Raw genomic sequence first — 19,506 nt, forward strand, 5'->3', positions numbered from 1 at the left:
CATTAGGCGAGCTTATCATTACTTATCAGCATTCCCTTGTAGTACAAAGACTGCAGCTGGTATCATGGTATGATACTTAAGGACTACTTCACGAGGCCATCACTATCAGGATGCATCCCAGCAGCATGAGAAAGGCTATTAGTAAGTCATAAAAACGGTACAGACCCTATGGCCCACAATGACCCTTTACTCTGTTCCAAGATCAATCTAATCCTTTCCTCCTACATAGCCCTCTATTTTTCTATCATCCATGTATATGTTTCTTAAATGCTCCTAATGTATCTGGCTCTACCAGCACTGACAGCGAACTCTGTGTGAGGAACTTACCTCTGACGGACCTCCCCTCCCTTGCTTTCTTCCAATCACCTTAAAATTATGCCCTCCCGTATTAGCCATTTCCACCCTGGGAAAAAGTCTCTGCTTTTCCACTCTATCTATGCCTCTCATCATCTTACGCACCTCTATCAAAGCACCTCTCATCCTCTTTCGCTCCAAAGAGAAAAGCCTTAGCTCACTCAGCCTCTCCACATAAAACATACTCTCTAATCCAGGCAGCCTGAAACAGAATATTGTCACATGGGAGCCTATTTTCAAATGGACAATAATGATTTTTGCAACCTTTGCCGAGCCTTTCAAAATAGTGTTAGTGAAGTTGCAGATGTTATTTCAACCTGTGCCAGGAAACCTGCACAGAATAGCTCTTTTAATATTAGACTTAAGAAGTTAAGTGAAATGATTACACTACTCAAGCTCTGAAAAAAAGCAGTGAAGTAGATTACTGGTTGCAAGGCAGACTGACAGACCTATGCACAAATTTAATCCAAGTAGTTTTACGTCATTGTGACTCAGACAATGGACTAATGGTCATGAACTGAAGATTACAGTCAAAGAACTGCTGGAGTGCTTCAGGGAAATGTTTTCCTACAGAGGAGTTAAGGGGCCACCAGTGTCCTGTTGGGACGAATCCGAATCAGCTGCATTATCACTGGCTGACATGACGTGAAATCCATTGCTTTGCAGCAACAGTGGCAGTACAAAGGCATAAAATTACTATAAGTTACAAAGGGCATAGTGCAAATGAAAAGAATAAGGTTCATGAGCCATTCAGAAGTCTGATGGCGGAACGGTAGAAGCTACTGTATAGCTGAATTGTTACTGTTAGCCTTTAGGCTCCTGTACCTCTCCCCAATGGTGGTAAAGTTAAGTGGGCATGGCCCAGACAGCGAGGCTCCTCAACGATGCATGCCATCTTCTTGAGGTACTGCCTCTTGAAGATGTCCTTGATGGTGAGGAGGGTTGAGCTTGTGATGGAGCTCCAGTTCTCTGTTGCTTCTTTGGATTCTGTGCATTTGGAGACTCCATATCAGGTGGTAGTGCAACGAGTCAGAATCTGTAGAAATTTGCAAGAGTTTTTGGTGATGTAGTAAATCTCATTAAACTCCTAATGAAGTAGAGCTGCTGGTGTGCCTTCTTCACAAAGGCATCAATGAACTGGGCCCAGGACAGGCCCTCGGCAATGTTGGCACTAGGAACTTGAAGCTGCTAATCCTTTCCAGTGCTGATCCCTCATTGAGGACTGATGCATGTTCTCCTGACTTCCCCTTTCTGATGTCCACAGTCGATTCCTTGGTCTTGACGATATTAAGCGCGAGGTTGTTGACTCAACACCACTCAACCACCTGATATATCGCACCGTTGTATGCCTGCTCATTACAATCTAAGATTTCACCAATGACAGTGATGTCATCTGTGAATGCATTAATGCCATTTGAACTACGTTTAGCCTCACAGTCGTGGGCGTAGAGAGAGGACAGTCATGTGTGTAGAGAGAAAGTGGGCTAAGCATGCAACCTTGAGATGCGCCTGTGTTGATTGCCAGCGAGCAGATGTTATCACCGATCCATACTGATTGTAGTCTCCCGAGAAAGAAGTCGAAGATCCAGCTACAAGAGACCCAGGTTTAGAAGCTTGGTGATTAATTCTGAGTGGGTGATGGTAATGAATGCCAAGGTGTAATCGATATACAGCAGCCTGACGTATGTTTTGCAGTTGTGCACTGCTCTAAAGCAGGGTGGAAGGGCAGTTACATTGCACCAGCTGTGGTACACCTGTGGTGGTGATAGGCGAGGGATGGAAATGGAATCAATAATCGCTCCTAAACGGAAAGTGGAAACAGATTTGGAAATGTATAATTTTGCAGTTTTGGGAGACAAGTAGAAGAATAAGCCTGATTAAGATTGGTGTTTCAAGAGCCTACACAGTGGCCTCTTTGTGTGTTTAAAATGCTATATACCGAACATAGAGTATCTATTGTTAACAGAAATGAAAGGTTACTGTGTTCCTTCATTCTTCCTTTCAGCCTAATGCAGTAACATTCAGTCTGAGTTACAATGACTAGAAACAACTTTGATTAAATTTGTCCATACGTTTGTGAGGCTGCCTTATCAAATCTCTTTTCACACGAAAGCCTTATTCTTGGCTTGTCAAAATTCACACTTGATCAATTAAGAATTCTGTAACGCGGACTCTGTTGGTGCAAAAATGTACTTGATGGCATTGTTTACTGGAATCAGTCCTCGTTTCAGTGGGTGTGGAGATTACATCTAAAAGGTTTGAAATAATCAACGGCTTTATTATCCTTTCATTCATCACTTTCCCGTCACATTTACTTCCACTCGTAATCTCTCTAACTTTAAAAATCATTTCACTGAGTGCCAGGGACTGTGGGTTAGATTACTCTGCTTCGAGCGTGTTGAAACCTGCCCTCCTTTTGATTTGACGGCTAAGAGTAATATTACAATGAAGTAATAAGGCAATGAATTATAAATAGGTGGTTTCTCCAAGGTAATTTATGAAGCATTATTACCTTTGAACAATTCTTTTGTTCATCTGGCCTCAGTGATTTAACAACATCTTGTTTAGTTTTTCAATGTGTAAACCCCATGAGTTTTACTGCTGTTTAAACCTCGGTATATAATCAGATTTTATCGAATCTTTGAAGTTAAATTATCAGCTTAAACTTCTTAATTCAAACCACTGTCTTCCCTTGCATGACTCCCTGGTTCCATACATCATTCCTCGGCTAGAGGGCAGGCAGACTATATATTTCTTCCTGTCACGAACCTGCAGTGTGCCTTTGGAACTGTTCCAAAAGCAGCCAAGCCACAGAGGTTTTAAAACGCAAGTCCAGTCCAAACCTCAGAGGGCCTGGCAATATAAAATATAAATATTGTAAAATACTAGTGAAGGGACTAATGCAAAATTAGCCATAAAAGGGAAAAGCAGTCCACATAAAGTGCCATTCAAATGTTGAATAGCATCAAGATACCTGAGCTGTGGTAACTCTATATAACATATTGAAAAAAAACGAATATTGAGAGGGAGAGATTATTAAATTGAAATAGATCCATTAAGTATTGTGGCAACACAATAGGTAAGGTCATTTGGTACAATTTGTTGTTCAGTAAGATATGATGTTTGTCTTGCCGGACGTGTTTTGGTTTTTCATTTGGATAAGTGCAGAACCCTGCAGAGACTGGGCAATATGCTAGTCATTAAAAGGTAATTTGCCTTAACTGTCCTCAGCAGCAGACTTGAAGCAGGGTGCATAACACCCTGCAGCGCGTGTTAACTGGCCCTTGTACAGCCGTGGTCATTTTATTTGTGAGTTGGCTATTTGGAAACTCAGTAGTGCCTAGGGTGAGTCATAGGATGCCACTGAATGGTCCTTTCATGAATGGAGACTCTTCCTTCACACGCAGTACCACTACAGAGACAGAGCATGGTAAAGACATTACGTATGTCCCGGGGCTGTCGCCACATCCAAAGATTCATAGTGGGTTGAGACCCAAGGATGGAGGGTGGATGGTTGGGTAGGGGCAGAGGGAGATCAATGTGGGGAGTGATTAGAATGAGGACTCAATTGGCAATGGGAAGTGGGCCCTATAGTCCTTAGGGTAGGGAATAAAAGAGGCGGGAATTAGGTAGGATGAAGGTTGCAAGCTTGGATGGTATCGTTGGAGCAGAAGGAGGGCTGACTGGTAAATAACTTAAAGGGACCGGCCTTAGTTGTGTTCCTAACACTGGGCTGGTGACTGCCGAGGTGGGTCACCATCAAGTCACGTAGAACCTGCAGGTGCTGACAATGTCTATATTTACAGCGGTGGCCGGTAGAAAGTGTATAAATATCCTAAGACCACATCCAGGAGTCCTGGGATTCCATAGTTCTTCTTCAGAATCTTTTGCGATTTCCGTAGGAGTTCATGGAGGACTTTGGAATAAATATTGTGAATTTCCTAATCCATGCTGTAAATCCTTTGTTTATGATCCTGTTTATGTCTTATAGATATTGGATCATATTGAGCACAAAACATGACATAATCTAATTTCTCAGCAGTTCTCTTGGAAATTACTAACTCATTGCCCAACTCAAGCAATTGTTTTAATTTATTTTCATTATTAACTGATCCTGTCAGTGTTACAGTCATTGCTGTGATGCAGATTAAGGGAAATGTTTTCAGGAAAAGCAGTTACACATTTATCCTGGCAACACACACAAAATGCTGGAGGAACTCAGCAGGCCAGGCAGCGTCTATGGAAAAGAGTACAGTCGATGTTTCAGGCCGAGACCCTTCAGCAGGACTGGAGCAAAAAAAGATGAGGAGTAGAGTTAAAAGGTGGAGGGAGGAGAGGGAGAAATACAAAATGGTAGGTGAAACTGAGATGGGGAGGGATGAAGTAAAAAGCTGGGAAGTTGATAGGTGAAAGAGATCCAGTGTTGGAGAATGGGGATTCTAATAAAGAGGACAGAAGACAATGGAAAAAAGAAAAGGGGGGAGGAGCACCCAAGAGAGGCAAGGAGATAAGGTGAGAGATGGAAAAGTGGATGGGGAATGGTGAAGGGGGGGGACATTGCCAGAAGTTTGAGAAATCAATGTTCATGCCATTAGGTTGGAGGCTACCCAGATGGAATATAAGGTGTTGTTTCTCCAACATTTAACCAGATTTTTATTCGGTTAAGGCAAAAAATTGAACTACTTACCAAAACTAGGAACAAATTTTGAATGATTGAAGCATCAAACAAAGCAAGTGGTTTAGGAACAACTTCTGCTACATTTTGCTTTAAAGAAACCCATTATGTTAACCTGAATAATAATGCTGAGATCATCCCATTTATGAATATTGCTATGGAATTAATTGTCTCTCATAATCAGTTTTAACATTACTTCAGTGACCCTTTCGCTCCTTGCATTGTTTGTGTGTAACCCACAGCTCTCCATATTGCTCAGGAAGTTTAAATCATCTGACTTGATAATCTGTTGGTGTTTCTGAAGGTGTACAAGTCAGATGGTTAATGACGGATGAATAAGCTTTATGCTAATAGACTTTATTGACTATCTGGCTTAATTCAAAGACTCATTTTTAGGAAACAACATTGATTGAGACTCAGAATCACCAACAAGGAGTTGCATTTATTCTATTTTAACACAGGAAACAAGAGCATTATTGGAGTTAGATGCAAATTGGCATTATGCCAAGAAGGAGACACAAAGGGTAACAAAGTGTGGTCAATGAAATAGATTTTAAGGGGAGTTGTCAAGATTCAGATTTACCTGGTAAAGAGCAAGGATAGAAAGGAACTTCTGCATTGTGTTCCAACTTGGATTCAATACAATGTGATGCCGTTGATAGAATTGATTTTAAGCCTTGTTGTATAGCAGTCAGTGGATGTGATTCTGGCTTCTCTGTCCATATGTAGACTTAACAACCTTTGAAGGGTGTTAAGGTTATAAAAGGAGTATTGCAAATGAAGTTAATTTAACATCACTGGGAACATGGATCCAATCAACTAAACAAAAAATGAGAAGATCTGCAGATGCTGGAAATCCAAGCAACACACTCAAAATGCTGGAGGAGCTCAACAGGCCAGGCAATATCTATGGAAAAGGGTAAACAGCTGACATTTCGGGGCGAGACCCTTCATCAGGACTGGTGAAAAAAGATGAGAAGTCAGAGTAAGAAGGTGGTGGGAGGGGAGGAAGAAGTACAAGGTGGTAGGTGATAGGCGAAACTGTGAAACTGGGATGGGGAGGAAGTAAAGAGCTGAGAAGTTGATTGGTGAAAGAAATGAAGGGGTGGAAAAGGGGGAATCTAATAGGAGAGGACAGCAGGCCATGGAAGAAAGGGAAGGGGGAGGAGCACCAGAGGGAGGTGCTGGGCAGGTAAGGAGATAAGGTGAGAGACGGAAATGGGAATGGGGATGGTGAAGGAGAGGGAACGTCCAATTACCAGAAGTTCAAGAAATCAATGTTCATGCCATCGGGTTGGAGGCTGTCCAGATGGAATATAAGGTGTTCCTCCTCCAACCTGAGTGTGGCCTCATCATGGAAGTAGAGGAGGCCATAGACTGACATGTTAGAATGGGAATGGGAAGTAGAATTAAAATGCGTGGCCACTGGGAGATGTTGCTTTTTTCTGGTGGAAGCGACAGAGAATTATGTGCTGGATGCAGAGGCTGGTGGGGTGGTAGGTGAGGACAAGAGGAACCCTATCCCTGTTGGGGGGGATTCCATCCCCTTCTTTCAATTCCTCTGTGACTGCCACATCTGCTCTCAGGATGAGGCTTTTCATTCCAGAACTAAGGAGGTGTCCCCCTTCAAAGAAAGGGGCTTCCCTTCCTCCACCATCAATGCTGCCTGCCACTGCATCTCTTCCATTTCATGCACATCTGCCCTCACCCCATCCTCCTGCCACCCCACCAGGGATAGGGTTTGTCTTGTCCTCACTCATCACCCCACCAACCTCTGCATCCAGCACATAATTTTCTATAACTTCTGCCATCTCTAAAGGGATCCCACCACCCAAGCACATCATCCCCCCCTCCCACATCTCCGCAGGGATCACTCCCTACGTGTCTCCCTTGTCCATTCATCCCTCCCCACTGACCTCCCTCTTGGCACATTCTTGCAAGCAGAACAAGTGCTACACCTGCCCTTAAACCTCCTACCTCACTACCATTCAGGGCTCCAAACAGTCCTTCCAGGTGAGGTGACACTTCACCTGTGAGTCTGTTGGGGTCACTTACTGTACCCAGTGCTTCCGGTGTGGCCTCCTGTATATCGGTGAGACCTGATGTAGATTGGGCTGCCCCTTCACTGAGCACCTACACCCCATCCGCCAGAAAAAGTGGGATCTCCCAAAGGCCATCCATTTTAATTCTACTTCCCATTCCCATTCTGACATGTCAGTCCATGACCTCCTCTACTATCACGATGAGGCCACACTCAGGTTGGAGGAGCAACACCTGATATTCCACCTGGGTAGCTTCCAACTTGATGGCATGAATATCAATTTCTCGAAATTCCGGTAATGGCCCACCCCTCTCCTTCACCATTCCCCATTCCCATTTCTCTCTTTCACCTCATCTCCTTACATGCCCACCACCCCCTTCCATGGGCTTCTGTCCTCTCCTATCAAATTCCCCCTTCTCCAGCCCTTTATCTTTTTCACCAATTGACTTCCCAGCTCTTTACTTCACCCCTCCCCCTCTCCCAGTTTCACCGATCACCTACAAGCTTGTATTTCTTCCTCCCCTCCCCCACGTTCTTACTCTGACCTCTCATCTTTTCCTCCAGTGCTGATGATAGGTCTCAGCTGGAAGCGTCAACTGATGCTGCCTGGCCTGCTGAGTTCCTCCAGCATTTTGTGTGTATAAGTAAATAAGAATATGCCCTCAGCTTTTAATGTAAAATAGAGTTACCTGAAATTCAGTAGAGTTGAGAGCAAGGGCTTCCAACATGAAGGCCGGTGACATCAGAGATGATGTTCACATGAGCTTTACTTGCTCAGCATGTACTGACTGGGGTGGAGTTGAGGTTATAGTTCTGGTTGTATTTCTGACCTTCCACCAAGACCCACCATTTTAACCAGACACAAAGGAAAAATAAGCCACGTGTCTTGTGAGGTGGCATTTGTATGAATGGACTACCCTTGAGTTGTGCCATTGTCTTGCTGCATTTTTGAAAGGTTTACTCAGCTGATAATTTAAAAGTCGATTGATTTTGAATCCATTCTTTTCTGTGTTTTCTTCTGCAGATGGTGGTTTTGATGGATCCAACGGAAGATCCAGACGACATCTTGCGAGCGAATCGGTCCCGTGAAAGAACGTTTATGTTTGACATGGTATTTGATGACAACTCGAGTCAGGTATTCTGCTTGCTATTTTGAAATGTCTTAGCTGTTACATCACCAAAACTTCGCAGTTCCTAGCAGTGGCTTAGAAAAAATGATTAGTTTCCCTTTTGTTATTCTAATTTAATGTTGTATAACCATATAACAATTACAGCACGGAAACAGGCCATCTCGGCCCTTCTAGTCCGTGCCGAACGCTTACTCTCACCTAGTCCCACTGACCTACACTCAGCCCATAACCCTTCATTCCTTTCCTGTTCATATACCTATCCAATTTTTTTAAAATTACAATATCGAACCTGCCTCTAACACTTCTGCTGGAAGTTTGTTCCACACAGCTCCCCCTCATATTACCCTTAAACTTTTGCCCCTTAACTCTCAACTCATGTCCTCTTGTTTGAATCTCTCCTACTCTCAATGGAAAAAGCCTATCCACGTCAACTCTATCCATCCCCCTCATAATTTTAAATACCTCTATCAAGTGCCCCCTTAACCTTCTATGCTCCAAAGAATAACCTAACTTGTTCAACCTTTCTCTGTAACTTAGGTGCTGAAACCCAGGTAACATTCTAGTAAATCTCCTCTGTACTCTCTCTATTTTGTTGACATCTTTCCTATAATTCGGTGACCAGAACTGTACACAATACTCCAAATTTGGCCTCACCAAAGCCTTGTACAATTTTAACATTACATCCCAACTTCTATACTCAATGCTCTGATTTATAAAGGCCAGCATACCAAAAGCTTTCTTCACCACCCTATCCACATGAGATTCCACCTTTAGGGAACTATGCACCATTATTCCTAGATCACTCTGTTCTACTGCATTCCTCAATGCCCTACCATTTACCATGTATGTCCTATTTTGATGAGTCCTACCAAAATGTAGCACCTCACACCTATCAGCATTAAACTCCATCTGCCATCTTTCAGCACACTCTTCTAAATGGCCTAAATCTCTCTGCAAGCTTTGAAAACCTGCTTCATTATCCACAACACCAACCAGGCACGCCCAGGATCCTCTTCAGTTTGCGTATAAGGAGAAGGTGGGAGTGGAGGATGCTATCATGTATTTGCTGCACAAATCACTCTCTCACCTAGATGGGGCCAGTTGTGCTGTGAGGATTACATTCCTTGACTTCTCTAGTGCCTTTAACACCATCCAGCCCAAGATCTTAAGGCACAAACTAACGGAGATGGGAGTAGACTCTCACATGGTGGATTGGATAGTGGACTACTTGACAGATAGACCTCAGTATGTGCGGTTGGGAGACTGTAGGTCTGACACGGTGGTCAGCAGCACAGGAGCGCCGCAGGGAACCGTACTCTCTCCGGTCCTGTTCACCCTGTACACATCAGACTTCCAATATAACTCAGAGTCCTGCCATGTGCAGAAGTTCATTGATGACACGGCCATAGTGGGGTGTGTCAGGAATGGACAGGAGGAGGAGTATAGGAAACTGATACAGGACTTTGTGATATGGTGCAACTCAAACTACCTGCGTCTCAATATCACCAAGACCAAGGAGATGGTGGTGGACTTTAGGAGATCTAGGCCTCATATGGAGCCAGTGATCATTAATGGAGAATGTGTGGAGCAGGTTAAGACCTACAAGTATCTGGGAGTACAGTTAGACGAGAAGCTAGACTGGACTGCCAACACAGATGCCTTGTGCAGGAAGGCACAGAGTCGACTGTACTTCCTTAGAAGGTTGGCGTCATTCAATGTCTGTAGTGAGATGCTGAAGATGTTCTATAGGTCAGTTGTGGAGAGCGCCCTCTTCTTTGTGGTGGCGTGTTGGGGAGGAAGCATTAAGAAGAGGGACGCCTCACGTCTTAATAAGCTGGTAAGGAAGGCGGGCTCTGTCGTGGGCAAAGTACTGGAGAGTTTAACATCGGTAGCTGAGCGAAGGGCGCTGAGTAGGCTACGGTCAATTATGGATAACTCTGAACATCCTCTACATAGCACCATCCAGAGACAGAGAAGCAGTTTCAGCGACAGGTTACTATCGATGCAATGCTCCTCAGACAGGATGAAGAGGTCAATACTCCCCAATGCCATTAGGCTTTACAATTCAACCGCCAGGACTTAAGAACTTTTTAAAAGCTATTATTAATGCTTTTTGAGATAGTGATTTAGATGCATATCATATTTTTTACTGAGTTAAGTATTGTATGTTATTAGTTTTGCTACAACAAGTGTATGGGACATTGGAAAAAAAGTTGAATTTCCCCATGGGGATGAATAAAGTATCTATCTATCTATCTATCTATCTATCTATCTATCTATCTATCTATCTATCTATCTATCTATCTATCTATCTATCTTAGTATCATCTGCATACTTACTAATCCAATTTACCACCCCATCATCCAGATCATTAATGGATATGACAAACAACATTGGACCCAGTACAGATCCCTGAGGCACACCACTAGTCACCAGCCTCCAACCTGACAAACAGTTATCCACCACTACTCTCTGGCATCTCCCATCCAGCCACTGTTGAATCCATTTTACTACTTCAATATTAATACCTAACGATTGAACCTTCCTAACTAATCTTCCATGTGGAACCTTGTCAAAGACCTTACTGAAGTCCACATAGACAACATCCACTGTTTTACCCTTGTCAACTTTCCTCGTAACCTCTTCAAAAAATTCAATAAGATTTGTCAAACATGACCTTCCACACACAAATCCATGGTGACTGTTCCTAATCACACCCTGTCTATCCAGATAATTATATATACCATCTCTGAGAATACTTTCCATTAATTTACCCACCACTGATGTCAAACTTACAGGCTGATAATTGCTAGGTTTACTCTTAGAACCCATTTTAAACAATGGAACCACTTGAGCAATACGCCAATCCTCCGGCACCATCCCCGTTTCTAATGACATTTGAAATATTTCTGTCAGAGCTCCTGCTATTTCTACACTAACTTCCCTCAAGGTCCTAGGGAATATCCTGTCAGGACCTGGAGACTTATCCACTTTTATATTCTTTAAAAGCACAAGTACTTCCTCTTCTTTAATCATCATAGTTTCCATAACTACCCTACTTGTTTCCCTTACCTTACACAATTCAATATCCTTCTCCTTAGTGAATACCAAAGAAAAGAAATTGTTCAAAATCTCCCCCATCTCTTTCAGCTCCGCACATAGCTGTCCACTCTGATTCTCTAAGGCATATATGTCAAACTCAAGGCCCGCGGGCCAAATCCGGCCCGCGGTGGAATTATCTTTGGCCCGCGAGATAATATCTAATTACTATTAAAGCTGGCCCCAGTAATCGAAGCGCCTATGGCGTATGATATGGCTAATGCTGAGTTTATTCAGGTACCAGGTTTTCAGGGTTTTTAGTGTTTATTCGGCAGTCTTCTTCATAAGAAACGGAATTTGTAAAGTGAAACACTTTGTAGTTATAGCAGAGACTGAGACACATGAGAGCAGGCTGAAAAAACGGAGGCAACGAAAGCTGCGTTCGCACGCGTCCGACTGATCCGGCCCGCATGAAGCTGCATTTTGCTCAATCCAGCCCGTACCTAAAATGAGTTTGACACCCCTGCTTAAGGGATCAATTTTATCCCTCACTATCCTTTTGCTATTAATATAACTGTAGAAACCCTTTGGATTTATTTTCACCTTACTTGCCAAAGCAACCTCATATCTTCTTTTAGCTTTTCTAATTTCTTTCTTAAGATTCTTTTTACATTCTTTATATTCCTCAAGCACCTCATTTACTCCATGCTGCCTATATTTATTGTAGATCTCTCTCTTTTTCCAAACCAAGTTTCCAATATCCCTTGAAAACCATGTCTCTCTTAAACTTTTAACCTTTCCTTTCAACCTAACAGGAACATAAAGATTCTGTACCCTCAAAATTTCACCTTTAAATGACCTCCATTTCTCTATTACATCCTTCCCATAAAACAAATTGTCCCAAACCACTCCTTCTAAATCCTCTCGCATCTCCTCAAAGTTAGCCTTTCTCCAATCAAAAATCTCAACCCTGGGTCCAGTCCTACCCTTCTCCATAATTATATTGAAACTAATGGCATTGTGATCACTGGACCCGAAGTGCTCCCCAACACATACCTCCGTCACCTGACCTATCTCATTCCCTAACACTGCCCCTTCTGTAGTTGGTACCTCTATGTATTGCTGCAAAAACCTATCCTGCACACATTTTACAAACTCCAAACAGTCCAGCCCTTTTACAGAATGGGCTTCCCAGTCTATGTGTGGAAAATTAAAATCTCCCACAATCACAATCTTGTGCTTACTACAAATATCTGCTATCTCCTTACAAATTTGCTCCTCCAATTCTCGCTCCCCATTAGGTGGTCTTTCTTTTCTTTTCAAATCTTTTTATTATTATTATTATTATTATTCAAAAATAGTATAAGTACATCGAAGTAACAACACTTACAATTCCTCAAAAAAGAAGGAATTATCTTAAGGATTGAAAATTTTTGTGAATAAAAAAACCCCCTACTAAGCAAGAAAAGTGAGGGGGAAAAAAGAAACCCATTGGAGGTACAACCCTGGAGCCATGCGTCATACAGAAAGCTTCTAAAAATAAACATCAAACCGACAACAAGAAAAAAAGATATATCAAAAAAAATTTACATTTAGATTGTGGAGGAAATCTATCAATTAACTGAAATGATAATAACGAGCAAATGAGCCCCGTCTCTTCTCAAAATCAAATAAAGGTTCAAATGTTCGACTTCTAATTTTCTCCAAGCTGAGACACAGCTGATATATCCTTCCATTTCAATAAGATGGCCTATTAGGTGGTCTATAATACACCCCTATAAGTGTTACTACACCTTTCCCATTCCTCAATTCCACCCAAATAGACTCCCTAGATGAGCCCTGTAATCTATCCTGCTAAAGCTCCGTTGTAATAATTTTGTTAGGCAAAAGATAACTGTAAACACATTTATTGTTCTTGGTTTCTCAAATGATGTTAAAGGGATATGCAAATTGGTTTTAATGAAACGACAGTATTTTCTTCAAAAATTAATTTGAGATCATGGATATCAGCACTTGTATTTCCGAAATGTTTGCACTCTTTGTCAGATATATTTTTTTGGAACAATACCTTTTAGTTCCAAAGTCATGCAATAGAACCATGTTTGTAATCATACACCATGAATCATGATGGCCTCTTCGAGATGGGTTTCCAGTTAATGGTGATATTCTCAGCCCAATACCCCTTGGACTGAGGCTTGAAGTTATTGCTCTTAGAACCCAGAGAGCCATCAGAGCTGAGACTTCCAATTTTTGCAAACTGCTCTGGAGTCTAACTCTGTCCCCTGGGCTGCCTTGTGTATGGTTACTGAGCAAAATTCAATTTGATTTGATTCAATTTGATTCGTTTCAATTCAATTCAGTTCAATTTTCCAGTACACAAGTGTAAAGGAGAACAAAATAATTGTTACTCCGGATCTGATGCAGCACAAAAAAAAACACAGAAGATAAAGAACACAGCAATTAAAAACACTATAAATATAAATACATAAGATTGCTTATATCTGTAGATTGATGTACAGTACATCTAAAAAGTGACATTAGCCACAGGAATGGCAGTACATAATGTAACTGACAGGAAATAAAAAAGTACTGGTTGCTGGGGGTGTGGAGGGGTGGGTTAACAGGTGGAGTATTGATCAGTCTTACTGCTTGAGGAAAGTAACTGTTTTTGAGTCTGGTGGTCCTGGTGTGGATGCTACAGAACCTCATCCCTGATGGGAGTGGGACAAATAGTCCGTGTGCAGTGATGGCGGGATCCTTCATGATGTTACTGGCCCCTTTCTGTTTATATGTCCTTGATGATGGTAGAATTACATGTTAAAATTACAAGTCTTGTTTCTGGATCCCCTTAACGCCTTCTCTAAGCCTATGCTGAATTTAAAGGATTGCCTGTCTCTTATCAAGAAAACAAAATCAAGACCATAATCTGATTAACATTGCTGCAACCAAAATATTTTTTTTTTAATTGGTGTTTACACTCGAGACTAGATCAATCTGTCTGTCTCTTCACCTACAATTGTCAGAGTGATAATAGTATTAATTTAATCATCTGCTCTAAAGATAGGTTCTAGTTGTCAGTGCTTTTTTAACAGTTTCTTAATTAATCTCCATTTCTCAATAATTGTGTGATTTCACTATTGCGAATAATAAAGGGAACATCTGCAAAGTTTGAAGTTCTTTAGTAAGAAAGATGTTAATATGGTTTAAAAGTTTAATGTTGCATCTGAGTTCATATTACATTTTCAATAATGCATTAAAATGATGCCTTTAATAAAGTTAAACATCCAAAGGTGCTTCACAACATTTGACACTGAGTAAGATAATGAAAGAAGAAGGTTTCAAGGACACCCATTAATGGAGGAGAATTGGAAATGTGGAGAGATTTAGAATTGTGGAGTTTAATATCACTGCAATGGAGGGTGCAGCTGCTAACATTGACCTAAGGGATAGCTGATACTGAGCGCCAAGTGGAATTATTTTCTGTTTTCTGCACTGAAATCTCTTGGGTGGATATGAATACATCCATCACTTCCAGCTCTTCTTTCCAAGTCCCTGCTGTGTTTAACTCTGCTTTATATTTCCACACTTTTCCGTATGTTCATGACATAATCTTTGCTAGAGAGCTAACGTGAACTAGTGCTCCTGGGTGTGTAAGTGAACCATTCACGCAAAGTGAGTCACCTGCCAGTGGATGAAAGTAGGAGACTCTACAAAACTAACACCCTGTCAGAACATTCTTCACATCTTGACCAGTATCGAAGAGCCAGTGGGTGATGTTGGAGGTTCATCAGCTAAGGAATCTCATCTGTGGGCCTGAATGACTACACCATGGCTGTCACAGACTTTATTAAAACAGTTGTAGACAAATGTGTCCCCACAAAATCAGTCAGAATCTTTCTCAACCAGAAGTCCTGGATGAACCATGAGCTCTACAGTCAGCTGAGGGCCTGATCAGAAGCATTCAAGTCAGGTGACCATGAAAGTTACAAGAGGTCCAGGTATGATCTCCGGAAAGCCTTCTCATGGATGAAGTGGCAATTCTGGACTAAAATTCAATCAACAAAGGATGCTCGACAATTGTGGCAGGGCTTGAAGACTATTACTTTTTATGAAGAAAATCAGAGACAAAGGCAACAACGGGGCTTCTCCTCCAGATGAGCTGAATGCCTTCTATGCTCACTTTGACTACCAAAACATGGAGGAACCATCACGGACTGCCACAACCCCCAATAATCCTGTGATTTCAGTCTCTGAGCGTATGTGAGGACTTCAGGTGGGTGAACCCGCGAAAAGCACCTGGCCAAGTACTAAAGACCTGTGCTGATCAACTGGCTGGAGTGTTCACTGAGATCTTTAATGTCTTGCTTCAGCAGTCTGAGGTGCCCACCTGCTTCAAGCCAGCATCGATCATACCGGTACCTGAGAAGAACGTGGTAACTCATCACAATGACTGTCGTCCAGTAGCACTTACATACACAGTGATGTAGAGTTTTGAGAGGTTGATGATGAAACATATCAACTCTAGCCTGAGACTTAGGTCTGCTCCAATTTGCTTACAGGAGCAACAGGTCCAGAGCAGATACCATCTCATTGGCTCTTCACTCAACCCTGGAACATCTGGACAGCAAAGGTGCATACTGTCAGGGTGATCTTTATCGACCATAGCTTGGCATTCAATTCCACCATCCCCTCAAAACTAACCAATAAGCTTCAAGACCTTGGTCTTAATACCTCCTTGTGTATCCTCAATTTCCTCACTTGCAGACCCCAGTCAGTTTGGATTGGCAACAACAGCTCCTCCATGGTATCCATCAGCTCAGGTACACCACAAGGCTGTGTGTTTAGACCCCTGATCTGCTCACTTTACACTTCTGGCAGCGTGGCTAAGCACAGCTCTAATGCCATATTCAAGTTTTCTGATGACACCACTGTTGTAAACCAAATCAAAGGTGGTGCCAAATCAGCATATTGGAGGGAGATTGACAGTATGGCTGAGTGGTGTTGTAACAACAGCTTCTCACTCAATATCAGCTGATTGTTGACCAGGAGGAAACCCGAGGTCCATGAGCCAATCCTCATCTGAGGATAAGAGGTGGAGGGTGTCAGCAACTTTAAATTCCCCAGTGCTATTATTTTGTCGGACCGGTCCTGGGCCCAGCATGTAAGCGCAATTGCGAAGAAAGCACGCCAGTGCCTCTACTTCCTTCGGAGTTTGTGAGGATTCGGTGTGACATCTAAAACTTTGAAACCTCTTCAGATGTGCAGTGTAGAGTGCATTACCTGGTTACATCACAGCCTGGTATAGAAACACCAAAGCCCTTGAATGGAAAATCCTACAAAAAGTAGTGGATACGGCCCAGTCCATCACAGGCAAAGCACTCCCTACCATTGAGCATATCTACACAAAACATTGTCGCAGGAAAGCAGCATCCATCATCAGTTACTCTACCACCCAGGCCATGCTCTCTTCTCACTGCAAGAAGCACAGGAGCCTCAGGACTCACACCACCAGCTTCAGGAGCAGTTATTACCCCTCAACCATCAGGCTCTTGAACCAAAGTGGATAACTTCACAACTTCACCCGCTCCATCATTGAACTCTTCCCACAACCTATGGACTCACTTTCAAGGACTCTTCATCTCATGTTTTTGATACTTATTGCTTATTTATTAATTGTTATTATTTCTTTCTGTCTGCATTTGTCAGTCTGCTGTCTTTTGAAACTGATTGAACACCCAAGATGGTGTGGTCTTTCATTGATTCTATGATAGTTAGTATTCTATTACGGATTTGTTGAGTATGCCTGCAAGAAAATGAATCTCAGGGTTGTATATGGTGACACAGTATGTATTTTGATAATAAACTTACTTTGAATTTAAGGGCATAAAAACTGTTCTCTATTACTGCAGATATGACAACTGTTTTGCCCATTGCTTTTAGGAAGATGTTTACCTGGCCACTACGAAGGACCTGATTAAAGGTGTCATCTGTGGATACAATGCTACAGTGTTCGCCTATGGACCTACAGGTGGTGTGACATCTAATTTTAATGCACAGTTTATTTATTTGAAGTTCAGTTCCATTGTGTCATGTTTTCACATATCAAAGTGTTTTTATTTGAAGGAAGAATAATATATAGAATTCTAGAATTGTATAGTGAGTGCCTTTGAAATCCAACCTGAGGGCAGCATCTCTGAGGATGAATCTAATGAAATGCTAGCCTGGATGATATATTCAAGCCCTAGAGTGGGTTTTAAATCCATGACTGGAATAACCAACTGATCAGAATGACACCGGGAGGCTGTGAGAGGGAATATTAAATCATAAGAGCTAGATCATTAGAATGTACAGAAAACCACGTGGCTTTAGCTGGTGTGGGTTTGTCTACCTTGATGCATGACTACGTGGGTCAGGCTAGTTGGGCCACTGAGTCTGCAGTCCCACACACGTGATTGTTCGGGAAAGTAAGACTGATTAGATGGACAGATACTTTATTGATCCCAAAGGAAATTACAGTGTCACAGTAGCATTACAAGTGCACAGATAGACAAATATTAGAAAAGAAGTAAGAAAGAATAAAAAATAAGTTACCTCAAACAGTCTAACAGGAGGGCAAACACGAGGAAATCTGCAGATGCTGGGAATTCAAGCAACACGCACAAAATGCTGAACACAGAGTATGCTGCAGATGCTGTGGTCAAATCAACACGTACAAACTGGAGGTAACTCAGCAGGTTGACTGCTCGTTTCCACGGATGCAGCCCGACCTGCTGAGTTACCTCCAGCTTGTTGTACGTGTTGACACACAAAATGCTGGGGGAACGCAGCAGGCCAGGCAGCATCTATAGGGAGAAGCGCTGTCGATGTTTCGGGCCGAGACCCTTTGTCGACTCTTCGACAGGAGTGAGTCATCACTTCCCCAGCTATAGGTTGACTCATTACAGAGCCTAATGGCCGAGGGTAAGAATGACCTCATGTAGCGCTCTTTGGGGCAGTGCAGTTACCTTAGTCTATTACTAAAATTGCTCCTCTGTTCAGCCAAGGTGGAAAGCAGAGGGTGAGAAACATTGTCCAGAAGAAGATATAAATTAAAAAAAGAAATCTGTCATCTATGGAGGGGAATGATGAGAATGTAGTTTCCTGAAAATATAATTGATGTCATCCTTTCATTTGCCGAAACACATAAAAACAAATGAGCAGCACTCACAAAATACGTACTGGAGGAACTCGACAGGTCAGGCAGCATCTATAGAGGGCGATAAAACGTCCATGTATTGGTCCTTCATCAAGTCTCGCGAGGAAGGGGGAAGCCAGGGTAAGAATGTGGAGGAGGGGGAGGAGTACAAACTGTCGAACCTGCTGAGCTCCTCCAGCACTTGTGTGTATTGCATCTACAGAACCTCTTGTGTTTATAAAAACAAGATGTCTCTAGTCTTTGGGAAAAATGCACTCCAGTCCATCGTTGGAATCCTGAAATTCATTTATCCCTTTAAAGGCTTATGGATAGTTATGGTATTAGAGATCTGTCTTCCATTTGACCCTGGCATTGACCAGCCATATTTGATGCTCATATTGTGGACAAGGTTGTTACCTAAAGATCTGGAAAGCTTATTCTCACAGGCGAGTGAACTGGCAGCAAATAATGGAAATTTATTCAAACCTTATTTCACACAGGAGCTGGTAAAACTTACACCATGCTTGGGATGGACAGCAAACCCGGGATCTATATCCAAACACTGAATGATCTATTCAAGGCAATCGAAGCCACCAGTGAAAACATGCTTTATGATGTCTCAATGTCTTACTTGGAGGTAAATCAAAGGCAAATAATCAGAATTTTTGGTGGATAGGGGCGCTTTAGAGACACTGATATTAAATACAAATTTATTTCTCAGATAGAGCAGGTAGGTCCCATGTTTGATTTCTGTGTTAGCCTGCCGCTGCATTTGTCCTGAGCACCTCCTAGGTGAGGAATATTTGGACTCCTGCTCCTGTACGAGCTGGATAACTGCAGGATCAGGACTGGCTGCCATGCCCCCAGGCAGAAACCGATATTTGTGCTAAGAGACAAAGATAAGCTCCTTGAAACTTGGGCTGAAATTTAAGTTGAATGCTCAGTGTAACTGAGAAGTTCAATACTGGCCATTAGCAGTTGGAATTGAACAGTAGCTGGGTCTTCCTGGGAGTTAGAAAGTCACAAAAGTGAAGATCATTTATACTCTCAGTACTTGTTGCTAAATGTTTGTGTGAGGATTTGTTCATGGTTG

The 19,506-nt window shown here is 42.3% G+C and overlaps 1 protein-coding gene across 2 annotated transcripts in view; it reads left to right on the forward strand.

Moving 5' to 3' along the window:
• Nucleotides 1–19,506, forward strand: part of LOC140735557 (kinesin-like protein KIF19) — a 173,386-nt gene that overhangs the window by 37,300 nt on the left and 116,580 nt on the right. For both annotated transcript variants that reach the window (XM_073060742.1, XM_073060743.1), the window contains exons 3-5: nt 8,095–8,205; nt 17,180–17,267; nt 18,914–19,050. In XM_073060742.1, the coding sequence (XP_072916843.1) occupies nt 8,095–8,205; nt 17,180–17,267; nt 18,914–19,050 (336 nt within the window). The remainder of the gene's footprint in view (nt 1–8,094; nt 8,206–17,179; nt 17,268–18,913; nt 19,051–19,506) is intronic.

This window comes from Hemitrygon akajei, chromosome 11 (genome assembly GCF_048418815.1).
Source record: "Hemitrygon akajei chromosome 11, sHemAka1.3, whole genome shotgun sequence".
In the NCBI taxonomy this organism is placed as follows: Eukaryota; Metazoa; Chordata; class Chondrichthyes; order Myliobatiformes; family Dasyatidae; genus Hemitrygon; species Hemitrygon akajei.